Genomic DNA, 16,789 nt, shown 5'->3' on the forward strand with positions numbered 1-16,789 from the left:
TGCATGTCACTCTGCTAGGGACCAGGCTGGATGGAATTGCCTGGACTAGCGTCCTCTTCACCCTCTTACTGCTCCATATGTGTTTTCCAAAACTGCCCACTCTGATGGGCACGCTGGTCCTCAGTCAAGGAAAATCCAAGTAGCTGGGCTTCCCGCTAGCTCTCCAAATAAACTCTGTGGTTGTCGGGCAGTGGGAGCCAGTACCAACAACAGCAACTTTGTCATCCACAACCTTTTCAGGAAGGGGGAGGGCTGTCAAGGAAGAGGAGAGGCAAGTGTCTAGGCTGTTGGGTGAGGGCCAGAGAGAAAGAACCTGTTGTTACAGTGCTTACTTCCTCCACTGTGGCTGAGGGGACTGTGAATGAAACAGCACTTCTTACTGCAGCCTGCTACCCCGGGGCACAGACAGAGGGCAAAAGGCAGGGCAAAGAGCCAGCCACAGAAAGGCAGGGATAAAGGGCTGTTCAGCTGAGCTGATGACAGATGACTATGTGATCGACTGAGGGCAGATGGATGGTCCTACTGTCCTCAAGTTGCCCACCCTCATGCACAAACGCGTGCTCTTGTACTTGCATCTCCCCTCCTCCCAGTTAAAAGCCTCTCAGTTCTAGAAATTAAAGTTCTGGATGGGAAATTTAGATGTCCACAAGTGGAAAGTGCTACTGATTTGCATATTTATCATGAGAGCCCTGAAAAAAGAAAGACGTACTTTACAATATAGGAAAGAAATGCATAGCAGGTTCTTTAGTTCAAGAAAGGAAAAGTCTTTGCTTAACCAGAGATGGGACTCTTTCCAAGATATGTGAACTGACTAGTTTGCTCCTGAAATTCAGGTCTAGGGCAAAAAACAAAACAAAAATTGAGTTCTCAAACATTTCCACAAACTAGTCCCTGATGATATTGTAGGCACTTAGAAGATGGAATTTGTATAGAGAAATATTTGAAAGAACTGTGTCTTTGAGGGGAAAAACACATAGGCCAGCACGTGGGCTCTTTTCAGAAATGCAGTGAGAGTTCTCAGAAGGTGACAGTGAGGTAGAAATTGTCTTCTTATGATAAGTGCTCCTTATACAGTTCTCCCTGGGGCGCGGCTGTTACGGGGATTGTGGTCACCACCTGATTTTGAAACACGAATATTTTGATTCTTTCAAACACCCAGAGGAAAATAAGCAGGATACTGACATACTGAACCCAGGCAAATTTTATCATCTCCCAGAATCCTGGTTGATAGGTGCAGACAGTTAAGGAGTCACAAGAGGATACTTTGTAAGTAAACATTAAACTAAGGTTTAGCTCAGGCAGGAAATGGCAAAAATGTTTCAAATACCTTTCAGGGAAAAGGGATAACAAAAGATGATTAAGACATACATTTGGATGATTCTGACCCAGAATTGCTCAGAGAGAAGATACGAACAGGAAATGAAAAATTTCCCCCCATATGAACAGCAGACAGACACAAAGTCATTTGTGTGGGACACTGGTGGTTCAGAGGTGAAATTCTTGCCTCTCATGCTGGAGACCTGTTTGATTCCTGGCCAAGGCACCTTATGCGCAGCCACCATCCGTCTGTATTTAGAGGCTTGCATGTTGCTATAACGCTGAACAGCTTTTAGTGAAGCTTCCAGACGAAGACAGACTAGGAAGAAAAATCTGGTGATCTACTTCCAAAAATCAGGCAATAAAAGCCCGATGGATCACAACGGTATACTCCCCAGCTGACTATGGGGATTGCACAGGACTGAGCAGCGTTTCGTTCCATTGTGCGTGGGGCCAACTCTAGGGAAGCTAACCACAACATAACACTGTAGTATTTTCTAATCTAAGGCTTACCACATCTGTTCCTACTTGGGACAACAAAGGGATCCTTTTTTCTACAGGTGGAAACTGAGCTTACTATTGGTTCACAGAAAGGATATGCAATGACTTCCACAGGGTACCGGATGACAGCATTAATCACAAACGGAGCTTCGGCAGCCCTTCCCACCAGCCAGATGGGGTTAGGGTCCATCAGGATGGTGGTGACTGCAATCAAATCATGGATCATTAATCATGGATGGCAAAATACATTGAGTGGTATTTTAGTTATCTAGTGCTGCTACAACAGAAATATCACAGTGGATGGCTTTAACAAACAAAAATTTATTTTCTCACAGTTTATGTGGCTAGAAGTTCAAACTTAGGATGCCGGCTCTAAGGGAAAGCTTTCTCTGTTGGCTCTGGAAGAAGGTCCTTGTCTCTTTAGAGCTTCTGCTCCTAGGAGATCTTCATGTGGCTTGGCATCTCTCTTCCCCCCATCTCTGTTTCTTTCACTTGCTTGTTTAATCTCTGTCATATCTCAAAAGAGATTGACTCAAGACACACCCTACATTAATCTTGCATCATTAATATAACAAACACAACCAAATGGGATTATAACCACTGGCATAAAGGTTAGGATTTACAACACATATTTTTGGGGGACACAATTAAATCTGGAATGTTCTTTTGACCCCTGGGGCAAATTCTGCATTTCAGAACTTATCCCGAAGAAATAATTCAAAGACAGCGTGCAGATGTTGAAAAGAGGTTCAACATCATTAGTCATCAGGGAGCTGCAAATCAAAACCACAAGGAGATACTACTTCGCTCCCATTAGAATAGCTAAAATAAAATTTTTTTTTAAAAAAAGTAAAATAACAAATGTTGGTGAGGATGCAGAGAAATCAGAACCTTCATCCACTGCTGGTGGGAATGCAGAATGGGACAGCTGCTGTGGGAAACAGTTTGGCAGTTCCTCAAAAAGTTAAAAATACAGCTATCATTTGACCCAGCAATCCCACTCTTAGATATATACCTGAGACTTGAAAGCAGTAATTCAAACAGACACATACATGTACACCAATGTTCACTGCAGCACTAATCATAATAGCCAAAAGGTGGAAATGACCCAAATGTCCATCAACAGATGAATGAATAAACAAAATGTGGTATACACATACAATGGAATACTATTCTGTCATAAAGAAAAATGAAATTTGATGTATGTGACAACACCTTGAAAACATGTTGAGTAAAATAAGTCAATCACAAAAGGACAAATATAATATAATTTCACTAATACAAAACACTTAAAATAGGTAAATGTATAGAGATCAGAGTTTAACAGTGGTTACCAGGGGCAGGAGGGAAGGGGAAAGTGGGAAATCTTTGTCTAGTTAACACCGAGTTTTTATTTATGGGCATGGGATACATGGCAATGGATATTAGTGATGGTTGCACAACATTGACTGATTTAATTGGTTTCACTGAATTGTACAAGTGACAAACGTCCACTTGGCAAATGTGTTACTATCTATCTATCCCTTTTATTTTATTGTTGTTGTTGAGGATATACACAGCAAAACATACATCAATTCAACAGTTTCTACATATAAATTCAGTGACATTGATTACATTCTTTGGGTTGTGTAACCAATTCTCACCTTCCTTTTGAGTTGTTCCTCCTCCATTAACATAAACTCACTGCCCCCTGAGGTAGGTCCTATCTAATCTTTCCAATTGCTGTTGTCAATTTGATCCCATATAGATAGATCTTAAAATAGCAAAATGCTCAAGGCAGACCTTTTCTACTAGCTTAGCTAAACTACTGCTCAGTTTTAAGATGACTTCAGGGGATACTTTTGGTTTAAAGTTTAATGATTATCTCAGGGCAATAGTTCATGGCTCCAGAAAGTCTAGAGTCCATGGCTTAGTTATCTAGTGCTGCTATAACAGAAATACCACAAATGGATGGCTTTAACAAAGAAAAACTTATTCTCTCACAGTCTAGGAGGCTAGATGTCCGAATTCAGGGTGTTAGCTCCAGCGGAAGGCTTTCTCTCTCTGCTGGCTCTGGGAGAAGGTGCTTGTCATCAATCTTCCCCCTTCAAGGAGCTTCTCAGAATAGGGACCCTGGGTCCAAAGGATGCCCTGTTCTCCTGGCTCATATTTCTTGGTGGTATGAGGTCCCCACATGTCTCTGCTCACTTCCCTCTTTTATATCTCAAAAGAGATTCGTTTAAAACACAACCTAATCTTGTAGATTGAATCCTGCCTCATTAACATAACTGCTGCTAATCCCACCTCATTAACATCATAGAGGTAGGATTTACAACACATAGGAAAATTACATCAGATGACAAAATGGTGATCACACAGTACCGGGAATCATGGACTAGCCAAACTGACACACATTTTCGAGGGACATCATTCAATCCATGACAGTCCATGAGAATTTGAAATTCTGTTCTGCATCTTCCCCATTTTGATCAGGATTCTTCTATAGAATCTTTGATTAAAACACTCAGTAATGGTAGCTAGGCACCATCGAGTTCTTCTGGTCTCATAGCAAAGGAGGCAATTGTTCATGGAGGCAATTAGTCACATATTCCATGTTGTTGTTAGGTGCTGCAGAGCCGGTTCTGACTCACAGTGACCCTATGTACAACAGAATGAAACAGTGCCCGGTCCCGTGCCATCCTCACAATTGCTGTCATGCTTGAGCTTATTGCTGTAGTCACTGTGTCAATCCATCTCATTGAGGGTCTTCCTCTTTTTTGCTGACCTTCCACTTTACCGAGCATAATGTCCTTCTCCAAGGACTGGTCCCTCCTGATAACATGTCCAAATTATGTGAGAAAAAGTCTTGCCATCCTTGCTTCTAAGGAACATTCCAGATCCTCCTATTCCTGACTCTCCTTATTCCTCTATGCTTCAGGCGTACAGAGACCAGTTGTGCCTTGGATGGTAGCTTGCAAGCTTAAGACCCTAGGCACTAAACAACAAACTAGGAGGTAGAACAGAAGCACTAAATACATTATTAGGCCAGTTAACTGAAGTGTCCCATGAAATCATGACCCTAAACCGCCAAACCAAGGAACAAAATCCCATGAGGTGTTTGGTTGTACATAAGCAGCCTCAGCAGCTATTCTTTTTTTTTTTTGTCGTTGTTGTAAATGTATCTGTTATGGATTAAACTGTTCCCTCTCAAAATATGTGTTGTAAATCTTAACTTCTATGCCTGTGGTTATAATGCCATTTGGGAATGGGTTGTCTTTATTACGTTAATGAGACAGGATTAGTATAAGGTGCATCTTGAGTCAATCTCTTTTGAGATATGACAGAGATTAAACAAGCAAGCAAAAGAAGCAGAGATGAGGGCAGAGAGATGCCAAGCCATAAGATCTTCCAGAAGCAGAAGTTCCAAAGAGACAAGGACTTTCTTCCAGAGCAGACAGAGAGAGAAAGCCTTCTCCTACAGCCGGCACCCTGAATTTGGACTTCTAGTCTCCTAAACTGTGAGAAAATAAATTACTGTTCGTTAAAGCCACCCATTTAGGGTAGTTCTGTGATAGCAGCGCTAGATAACTAAGACAATATCTATCTCACAACTTTTGCCAATACAACTTTTTACAGGTGTACAACTAATTGACATCAATTATAATAACTGGCTGTGCAATCCTACCTTAATCAATTAGATATTTTCATCACTGTTAACTCCCTCCTTTCCCCCTCCCTTCCACCTCTGGTAATCACTAATAAACTATGATATCTTTACATTTGTCTTTTCTTGTCTTTTTATATAAGTGAGGTCATACAATATTTGTCCTTTTGTGATTGACTTATTTCACTCAGCATAAATGTCTTCAAGCTCCATCCATACTGTAGCACGTTATCAAGACTTCATTTTTCCTACTGAGTAGTATTCCACTGTATGTATGTACCATATTTTGTTTATACATTCATGTTGCGGGGCATTTATGTTGTTTCCACCTTTTGGCTATTGTGAACAGTGCTGCAATGAACATTAGCGTATAAGCCTCTGAGTCTCTGCTTTCTAGTCTTTTGGATATACACTTAGGAGGGGAATGCTGGGTCATATGGTAGTTCTATTTTTAGTTTTTTGAGAAGCTGCCACACTGTTTTCCACAAGGGTTGTACCATTTTGCATTCCCACCAGGAATGGATAAGCGCTCCAATTTCCACACATCCTCGACAACATTTGTTTTTGTTTTTCATCGGAGCCATCCTAGTGGGAGTTAAATGATATCTCATTGTGGTTTTGATTTGCATTTCTCTAACGGCTAACGACACTGGGCATCTTTTCATGTGTTTGGTGGTCATTTGAATGTCCTCTTTGGGGAAATGTCTATTCAAGTCCTTAGCCCATTTTATGATTGGGTTATTTGTCTTTTTGCTGTTAAAATGTTGAAGTTTTATATACGTATTGATGTCATCTCTATTTTTTACAATAAAAAAATAAAAACTACTTCCTTTGAAAGAAAAAAGCATGTGCAAAGTTGTTCACACAATATTTGTTAAAATACATTAAAATACTTATGTCTGAGGTGTGATGGATCTTTTCGTGTGGACTTTCTCGCCACGGTCTTATAACTTCCACCCAGGTGATTGGGTGGGACTGTGCGAATGCACTAACTGTGGCGCACCAAGAGGAATGGTCACTTTTGCCATCTCGCTGGGCTTGGGGTAAGCCATGCCAGAGGTGGGAAAGAGAGGATCCCACTACCACCAAGCCAGGAGAGACTGGCAGGAGACAGTGCAGTGGGCTTCCTTGCCCACAGAGTGAGAAAGCTGAGTGCCTCTGGACTGCAGCTGACTGGCAGAGTGGGATGCCTTGGGGTACTTATTGGCAGAGCTAAAAGAGCTCTGTAACACTTGCCTGAAAAGGGCAGATGCCCAGGGCCAGAGAGAGGCCTGCCTGTGAACGCCACTGAGAAGAGGATGTCCTGGTGGAACAATTATATCCTGGGTGTCCCTCAACCTTAATTATAACCTGTTACTTCCCTAATAAATCCTATAATCGTGAGTATTGTCTGTGAGTTCTGTGTGGCCACTGCAATGAATTATCGAACCCAGCAGAGGAGTAGAGAGTGCTGTGGAAGGGATGGTTGGTGTCAGAATTGGTAAAGATGGTGGAGAGAGGAGGCGTGTCTCACCTCCGCCTCATAGGAATCAGCTGGGCTGTTGATCTTGATTCTCCTTCTCCCTTCTGAAGTTAGAAGAGGTCAAACTACACCCTCACACCATTTTTACAATGTCAAAAACTTGAAACAGTCTACGTGTTCTTTTACATTTGCCAAATAGCTAAATGAAAGAATACTGTGCTGCCATTAAAAATAACACCAATTAGAACTTTGCAGCAGTGTGAGGGAATATTTATATTACAAAGTTAAATAAAAACAATTCGATGATTCCAATTGTATGACATTCTGGAAAGTCAAAACTATAGAGACAGTGAAACGATCAGTGGTTGCGAGGAGTTTGGTGGGGGAAGGGATAAACAGGTGGAGCACAGTTCATTTTTATGGCAGCGAAACTCTTCTGTATGATATTGTATAGTGGACACATGACATTATGCATTTGTCAAAACCCATAGGACTGTACAACACAAAGAATGAACCTTAATGTAAACTGTGGACTTTAATTAATAATAATGTATCAATATTGGTTTAACCATTAATCAATTCGAACAAATGTATCACAGGAGCACAAGATGTCAATAGGAAAAACAGCATATGTGGGGAGGGGGACATATGGGTACTTCCTGTACTTACAACATGATTTTTCTGTAAATCTAAAACTGCTTTAAAAAATAAAGTCCACTTTAAAAAAACCAAAGTGGATCCCAAAGTATCTCTACTATGATAGTGCTGTATGTGTGTGTATATATATACATATATATACACACACTATATATATATATATACACACAGTATATAAAAACTGCATATGGACAAAGACTGGAAGAAATAAAGAAAAAAAAGTTGATGTGTAGGCCAATGTTGTTTAGTTTTGTTTTTTAAATTTCCTTTATTACTGGAATAATGCTGACAACGTATTACATACAATCAGGAAGAAGAAACTGGAACAGCAGTCGTCCCCCAACTTGTTAAATGTCTGTGTCTAATATCCATGGTGTCTGGTTGCCATGTAACACTTGGGTACCTTTAGAGAAAACCTCAGACCACCAACCAACCAAAGGTACTGAGTCAAGCACAAGAGTACGTGGATGGTCCTAAGAGCATCTCCTGTGTAAGGGATAAAGACACCCTGCCTTTTGGCCAGAACCTTTCACGCTTCCATTCTCCTACTTGGACTGCTAATATGGCATAAGTCAACCATATTATCTTCTTTCCTCTGAAAAGTACGCACAACAATTTGTCTATGCCTTCTTTTACAGATGTGCTGAGGGGAGCTACTCAATTAAGTCAGTGGTGGGATGAATATGGCAATTAATCATCACTACTAACCTGCCGGACCATAGGTGTAGCCTGGGGGGAAGAATAGACAAATCCTGGGTAGTCCACTTGCATTCCATGACCGAGTGTTCACTGGTTTGACATTTTCATCCCGACAAGGATTTCAACTGTTTCCCTCCATTGCTCCCATTAACCTGGAAAGTTCCTGAGCAGGGGCTGAATGAACTCCACCCAAGACTCACCATTCCTTTCCTGGTAGGCAGCAACAATGTGGGTGAGGTCATAGTCATAGGCAAAAGGGCTGGTCCCACTGACGACAGACACCTAGGATCAAAGGAGGAAACAGTGTGAGTGCCCGAGCTGCTTCACCTCTATTCTTTTTACCCTCCTGTCCACACAAGCTAATCCCAGAACATACTCTCTTGTTCTTGGTGGGCTATTCCAGAGTCAATAATCTTCAAGGATGATTAAACTTTCTCTTGCAACAATTTAAGTCCATTTAATTTCACTCTTTTCCTTTGTGGGGATGGAAACAGGGGGTTAATATGCACCGTTTACAGGTTTTAAAGATGTTCATAAAATACCCCTCTCAATTCCAATGAGAGAAATAATTCTTCATCTTTCTCTTGTTCTTTTCTGGACTCTCTCTAGTTTGTCTCTTTCAAATGTAGAGATTGAAATAGGAAGAAATGAAAATAGTAAGCATACTAATCCTTCAAAGAAGGAAAGGATTTCCTGCCCTTGAATATTATATTCCCACTGATATAATCTGATACGTAAACTTTTTAATCAACAGTGTGTTATAAAGTTTATCTTATAGTTCCTTTTTTAAAAAAAAATTATGTTTATTATAGCTTCTTGTTGTTGCTGATTCCGACTCACAGTGACCCTACAGGACAGAGTAGAACTGCCCCATAGGGTTTCCAAAGAGTGGCTGGTGGATTTGAACTCTTGACCTTTTGGTTAGCAGCCTGAGCTCTTAACCACTTTGCCACCAGGGCTCCCTACTATAGCTAGGGTAACTATACTTCCTGGTTGATCTAGAACAGTCCTGATTTATGCCTCTAATAATTGCTAATATATCCTTCTCAGCTTCTAAAGGAGCCCAACTGTTATGGATTGAATTGTGTTCCCCCAAAATATGTGTTATAAATCCTAACCTCTCTGCCTGTGGTTATAATCCCATTTGGGAATGGGTTGTCTTTGTTATGTTAATGAGGCAGGATTAGTGTAGGGTGTGTTTTGAGTCACTCTCTTTTGAGAAATAAGAGGTTAACAAAGAGAAGCAGAGCTGCGTGAGGTAAGATAACTGCCAAGACACATAGAGATCTCCAAGGAACCAGGAAGCAGAAGCTGAAGAGAGAAGGACCTTCCTCCAGGGGAGAGAAAGAAGGCATTATTCTAGAGCCAGCGGCCTGAATTCAAACTTCTAGCCTCCTAAACCGTGAGAAAATAAATTTCTGTTTCTTAAAGCCACACACTTGTGCTATTTCTGTTACAGTAGCACTAGATAACTAAAACACCAATCCAACTGACATGGTCCCCTTTGTGTTAAGATAAAGGTTAGGAACAAGTGATTAGATACATGACTTCTGAACTCAGGCAGATAGTTCCTCCTTCTTTACTTTTAAGCTGTGGGACTTTGCGAAAAGTAATTAATCCCTGTAAACCCAAGTTTCCTCATGTGTAAAATGAGAGTTCATTCTTTTAACAAATACGTCTGAGTGCTTACAATGTGTCAGACATACAAGATGTCAGTGCTTTTAACACGGAGGGAGAGACAGCAAATAAACAAAATAAAAACATAACTTTGATATGTCAGGTGGCAGTAAGAAAAATAAATCTGGGTGAGGGATGACACATGGAGGGGGGAATGCTAGTTGAGAAAGAAAGGTCAGGGAAAGACCAGTGTTCAGATGACACTGAACAGGGACCAGAATGGGGTAGTAGAATAAGCCATGTGGATACCTGGCAGAGGGAATGGTATGTGCAAAAGCCCTGAGGCAGGAGCTGCTTCATGGGTTCAAAGAACAGCAAAAACGCCAGTGTGGCTGGGAAGGAGCAAGATGGAAAGTGGTAGGACAAGCAGCTGGAGAGCTTGGAAATGACAACTGTAGGCATCTCATGAGGTTGCTCTGATGATTAAAAGACATGATACACATAAACCTCTTAACAGAGTTGGCATATATTACATGCTCAATAAACAGTGGCTAATATTATTTTTGAAATGTTTTACATGAACTAAAAACGATCACTTGGAATATACCCTGTGTGTGTAACTGAAAACAATAAAGAAATTAGTTATCTGATAAAGACAAAAATTGATTTTTTTCTTGTCAAGGTGTAAAAATAGGTGTAGCTGTTTTCATATATACATATACACATACATATATATATATATTTTCTTTCTTTCGTTGGAAGTTTTTTTAATTACCTTTTTAATCTCTTCTCTTGTTATGGGTGTTTCCATATTGTGAAAAAATTCATGGTAAGAATTTCTCAGAAGTCCTCTTCTATGCCACCCAACAGAAAAATGCTATTTCCAACATTCATTTTTCCCTCCTCAAAGAACTTGATAAACATTAACATATAGAAACAAAGGGGTTGGACAACAAGAAGCATCCTTACATTGTACCGCACATCTAAGCCACCAGAGCTTAGGGGCTCCTTCTGCTGCAGCTTCAGATCTCCATTCACATACAACTGGGACCCCGGAACAGCGAAGGAGGACTGCAGAAATGCCATGCTCTGCATCACAAACGTCGACATCCTCTGAAATCATCAGAAGTAGAGACAATACACACTGTGGTCAGACTGGAAGGGCTCTGGGCTCTAAGAGTCATCTGTCTGGGGTTGCAACCTAACGGTCCCTCACATACTCAGGTGAGCCATGCAGGAAGCACTCTGCTCAGAACCCTCTAAACTACTAATAGCTCATATTAATTAATATGACATGGATGAGAAATATACAATTTGCCTAAATTAAATCCCAAACTATACCTCAGAAAAGAGTCTTCTCAGAAAGGATATTCATAGAAATCAGAAGGAGGGGTCTGTTCAATTAAAGGCAAAGAGCGAGAAGAGAGAGAGGACGGGCCTCCCTAACGAATCAACTCACGTGCAACTGGTAGGAGAAAGTTAAGATGAGCTGCACACCAAGAACATGCTCCGTGGACTGCAGGGGAAGCTCCAGTTTAAAATGTAACATGTCTATTTTCCCATCCTGATTCTTGTCTTCTTCTCTAGTCTAGAAAACCCAAAGAGGGCCAGTTAACCGGGTTCTTAGTAAGTTCACGAAGAATCCATATCACTGCTATATATAATGACCCACTATCCTGCTGTACGCAGGCATTATCTCTCTCACCAAATGAAAAAGAAAGAAAATGAACAGTTGTAGGTGAATCATATTGGGAAAAACACACACAATGTGCATGGCCCTGGAACTACATACTTTGCTGCTCAAACGTTCAAGGGCCAAACTGGATGAGAACTTGAAATGGCAACAGCAAGAGCAATAAGCACCTCTTTCAATGGCCTCATTTGACCTCTTTTTTTGGTTTTGTTTTTCTTTTCTTTTTTTTTTTTAATCATGCCTAGTTTGTAAGGAAAATTTAAATAGCACATCAGAATTGTCTTATATTTCTCTAGAAATCAACTTTTCAGAATAGAAGAAAATACATAGTTAAATGCTTTACCCTAATCATTATGCATTACCTAAATAAACTTAACAGAAACTAATCAAATGTGCAATCAAGATGAATTGATAATTACTGGTGATTGGAATGTGAAAGTTAGAAACGAAGAAGGATCAGTAGTTGGAAGATATGGCCTTGGTGACAGAAACGACATGGGAGATTGCATGATAGAATTTTGTAAGACCAACGACTTATTCACTGCAAACACCTTTTCTCAGCAACATAAATGGTGACTATACATGTGGACCTTGCCGGATAGAATACACAGGAATCAAATCCACTACATCTGTGGAAAGAGATGCTGGAGAAGCTCAATATCATCAGTCGGAACAAGGCCAGAGGCCAAATGCAGAACAAACGATCAACTGTTCACATGCAAGTTTAAGTTGAAAATGAAAAAAATTAAAACAAGTCCACAAGAGCCAAAGTATGACCTTGAATATATCCCACCTGAATTTAGAGATCATCTGTCATGGACTGAATTTTGTCCCCCAAAATTGTGTATATCAATTTCGCCAGACCATGATTCCTGGTATTGTGTGATTGTCCACCATTTTGTCATCTGGTGTGATTCTTCTATGTGTTATAAATCCTGCCTCTATGATGTTAATGAGGGGGGATGGGCAGCAGTTGTGTTGATGAGCCAGGACTCAATCTATGGGATTGGATTGTGTCTTGAGCTGGTTTCTTTTGGGATATAAAAGAGAGAAGCAAGCAGAGAGACAGGGTGACCTCATACCACCAAGAAAGCAGTGCCGGGAGCAGAGCACGTCCTTTGGACCTAGGGTTCCTGCGCAGAGAAGCTCCTAGTCCAGGGGAAAATTGATGAGAAAAAGACCTTCCTCTAGAGCCAACAGAGACAGAAAGCCTCCCCCTGGAGCTGACACTCTGAATTTGGACTTTTAGCCCACTTCACTGTGAGGAAATAAATTTCTCTTTGTTAAAGCCATATACTTGTGGTATTTCTGTTATAACAGCATTAGATAACTAAGACACCATCTCAAGAATAGATCTGATGCACTGAACGCTAATGACTGAAGACCAGACGAGCTGTGGGATGACATCAAGGTCATCATACATGAAGAAAGCAAAAGGTCATTAAAAAGACAGAGAAGAAAGAGAAGACCAAAATGGATGTCAGAAGAGACTCTGAAACTTGCTCTTGAAAGTACAGCAGCTAAAGCTAACAGACGAAATGATTAACTAAAAGAGCTGAATAGAAAATGTCAAAGGGTGGCTTGAGAAGACAAAGTAAAGTATTATAATGAAATGTGCAAAGACCTGGAGTTAGAAAACCAAAAGGGAAGAATACACTTAGCATTTCCCAAGCTGAAAGAGCTGAAGAAAAAATTCAAGCCTCGAGTTGCAATATTAAAGGATTCTATGGGCAAAATACTGACTGATGCAGGAACCATCAAAAGAAAATGGAAGGAATACACAGAGTCACTGCACCAAAAAGAACTGGGCAATGTTCAACCATTTCAGGAGGCCGCAAACGATCAAGAACCGATGGTACTGAATGACGAAGTCCAAGCTGCACTAGAGGCACTGGTGAAAAACAAGGCTCCAGGAAATGACAGAATATTAACTGAGATGTTTCAACAAACAGATGCAATACGGGAAGCACTCACATATCTATGCCAAGAAATGTGGAACACAGCTACCTTGCCAACTGACTGGACGAGATCCATATATGTGCCCATTCCAAAGAAAGGTGATTCTGTGGAATGTGGAAATTATCAAATAATATCATTAATATCACATACAAGTAAAATTTCACTGAAGGTAATTTAAAAAAATGGTTGCAGCAGTACATCAACAGGGAATTGCCAGAAATTCAAGCGGTATTCAGACCAGGATGTGGAATGGGGATATCATTGCTGATACCAGATGTATCTTGGCAGAAAGCAGAGAATACCAGAAAAATGTTTACCTGTGTATTATGGATTATGGAAAGGCATTTGACTGGGTGGCTCATAACAAATTATGGATAATATTGTGAAGAACGGGTATTCCAAAACACCTAATTGTGCTCACGAGGAACCTGTACATAGACCAAGAGGCAGTCATTTGAATAGAACAAGGGGATACTGAACAGTTTAAAATCAGAAAAGGTGTGTGTCAGGGTTGTATCCTTTCACCATACTTATTCAATCCGTATGTTGAGCAAATAATTCAAGAAGCTGGAATATATGAAGAAGAACATGACATCAGGATTGGATGAAGACTCATTAACAACCTGCAATGTACAGATGATACAACCTTGCTTGCTGAAAATGAAGAGGATTTGAAGCACTTACTGATGAAGATCAAAGACTACAGCTTTCAGTATGGATTACACCTCAACATAAAAAAAAAAGAAAATCCTCACTACTGGACCAATAAGCAACATCATGATAAATGCAGAAAAGACTGAAGTTGTAAAGGATTTCATTTTACATGGATCCACAATCAACACCCATGGAAGCAACTGTAAAGAATTCAAACAATGGGACTTCTGGGTAATATGGCGGTATAGTCAGAAGCACCACGCCGTCCCTCCACAGCAAAGATCAGAAAAACTAAGACAAATAGAGTCACACGTCAATCCTGAAACCCTAAGCATCAAATGAAGAGATAAAGAACTCAGCCAAGCACTAAATGGAATAAGAAACTGACCAAGAACAGACAGCGAGGAGATATACATGCAGAGGTCCCCTATCAGCTACCTCAGCACAGATCTGCCATCTTGGACTCTTACCAGAGATCAGCAAACAGCGGGTATGAGAAAGCAGCTTCCTGGAGCTTCCAGCAGGAGACAGAACAGCCAGTAACCGGCGATAGAGACTTTCCCACCCCCCACCCTTCTTCACCCCCACTTAGCCTCCTCTGCTTCCTGCAGCCACAGTCTCCTGGCCGGGAAGCACCAGCTTCACCCCAGTACCATTTGGATTCCACCCGCTCTCACTGGCTGGCTCCCTCAGTGCCTTCTATCGGCTGCTGGTGTTGCTTTTTTCCGCTTCTTTAGATTTCTTCCTTACCTCTCACCAACTCCACCTCTTTTCTCTCAAATACCTGGCTCCATGCGCCATCTTTGCTTCTTCCTGAAAGGCTATGAGACACTGCTCAACTGTGAAACTGATTCCCGGCCAGTGCTACCATGCCGGTGGGACCCCTGGGGATTTTTTGTTTGTTTGTTTGCTCTGATTTGTTCTGGTTTGATTTGTTTGTTTTCTTTTTCTTTTCTCAGCTTGGGAGCCACTTCTAGCCGGACAGTACCACGCGGCTTGGAAGCTACTCTCTTACTCTGTGCAGACGCACAGGGACATCCCTGGGAGCATTTCTTTTTTTCTGCTTTTTTTGTTCTGTTTTGTTTTTTTGGTTTTTTCTCTCTTATTCCATTTTTGTCTTTCTTCATTTCCAGTTTCTCAAATTATTCATTTTTTTCATTCACCCTTTTTCTTTTTTTTTCATTTCTGTTTTTCCCCATTTCTCAGTCTCTCATCTCTCCACTCCAATAGCAAGCTCCCTTAGCACTCTCTTTCGTTTGTGTGTATGTTTTTGGCTCCTGTTCCTCTTTCCTCTCTCTCATCTTTCCCATACCCATCTTAGCTCCACACATCACAATGTACCCCCTCCTTCCTGCCTACCTGCACTGTGCACTGAACATCACACTCCCAAGCAGCACAGGTACAGCCTACTGGAACCTGCCCTGCACTTATTCCTGGTCCGCACTGTCAGCCCTGGTATGTGCCACAAACAACCCATCACAGCAACTCCCCTTCAGCTGGACCTGCCCTGCTGTACCATAACTGAGTGACTGACTCTTCCCATTGGAGAAGGAGGTGAAAAGTATGTCCACAGACGAGGAAACAACAAAGAATGCACATTCTGCCTGCTAAGATGTAACCAAATAAAACAAAATAGCAGGACAAAACAAACAAATCTACAATCAATAAATGAGGAAAAAAACCACTGAATGCCCTGAAGACAGCAGACAATATCAAAACATTTACAAAAACAGGACAGGATGGTTCCAGTAGGAGTCCAAAATAAAACACCAGATGACCTTCCAGTAGAAGAAAAGGCACTAGACCTAACTGATAGGGAATTCAAATCTCTAATATTCAGAATTATCCAAGAGTGGAAGCAAAAAGCAGACAAAAGTGAGGAAAAAATAGACAAATTCATGGAAAAGGCACACAAATTCATGGAAAATACAGACCAAAAAAAAGGACGAATTCAAGAAAATAATACAGGAACAAAATGCTAAAACAAATTCACAACTACATATCATACAAAAACAACAATTAAAAATCCAAAAGATAAACAACAAGATTTCAGAAATGAACAGTGTCATAGAAGGGCTGAGGAGCAGGTTTCAAACAATGGAAGACAGGATCAGTGAAACTGAAGACAAACACTTGGATACAACTCTGAGGAAAAATCAGAAAAAAGAACGAAGAAAAATGAAGAAACTCTGAGAATTATGTGGCATACAATCAAAAGCAAAAATCTGCGAGTGATCGGAGTTCCAGAACAGGGAGAAAACAGAAAACACAGAGAGAATCATTGAAGAATTGCTGACAGAAAACTTCCAAATATCATGAAAGATGAAAAGCTGACCAACCAAGAAGCTCAACGAACCCCATACAGGATAGACCCCAAAAGAAAATCACCAAGGCATATCATAATCACACTCGCTAAAACCAAAGACAAAGAATCCTAAGAGCAGCTAGAGAAAAACAAAAAGTCACATACAGAGAAGAAACAATAATACTAAGCTCGGATTATTCGGCAGAAACCATGCAGGCAAGAAGGCAATGGGATAACATATACAAAACCTTGAAAGAAAAAAATTGCCAGCCAAGAATAATA

The 16,789-nt window shown here is 40.7% G+C and overlaps 1 protein-coding gene across 1 annotated transcript in view; it reads right to left on the bottom strand.

Moving 5' to 3' along the window:
- Positions 1-69: 69 nt before the first annotated feature.
- Positions 70-16,789, bottom strand: part of TMEM231 (transmembrane protein 231) — a 25,814-nt gene continuing 9,094 nt past the window's right edge. The window contains exons 3-7 of the mRNA XM_004387825.2: positions 11,356-11,484; positions 10,866-11,009; positions 8,480-8,561; positions 1,917-2,022; positions 70-1,231 (exon numbers count right to left, since the gene is read on the bottom strand). Of these exons, the coding sequence (XP_004387882.1) occupies positions 1,051-1,231; positions 1,917-2,022; positions 8,480-8,561; positions 10,866-11,009; positions 11,356-11,484 (642 nt within the window). The 3' untranslated portion in view covers positions 70-1,050. The remainder of the gene's footprint in view (positions 1,232-1,916; positions 2,023-8,479; positions 8,562-10,865; positions 11,010-11,355; positions 11,485-16,789) is intronic.

This window comes from Trichechus manatus, unplaced genomic scaffold, assembly GCF_000243295.1.
Source record: "Trichechus manatus latirostris isolate Lorelei unplaced genomic scaffold, TriManLat1.0 scaffold00194, whole genome shotgun sequence".
Lineage (NCBI taxonomy): Eukaryota > Metazoa > Chordata > Mammalia > Sirenia > Trichechidae > Trichechus > Trichechus manatus.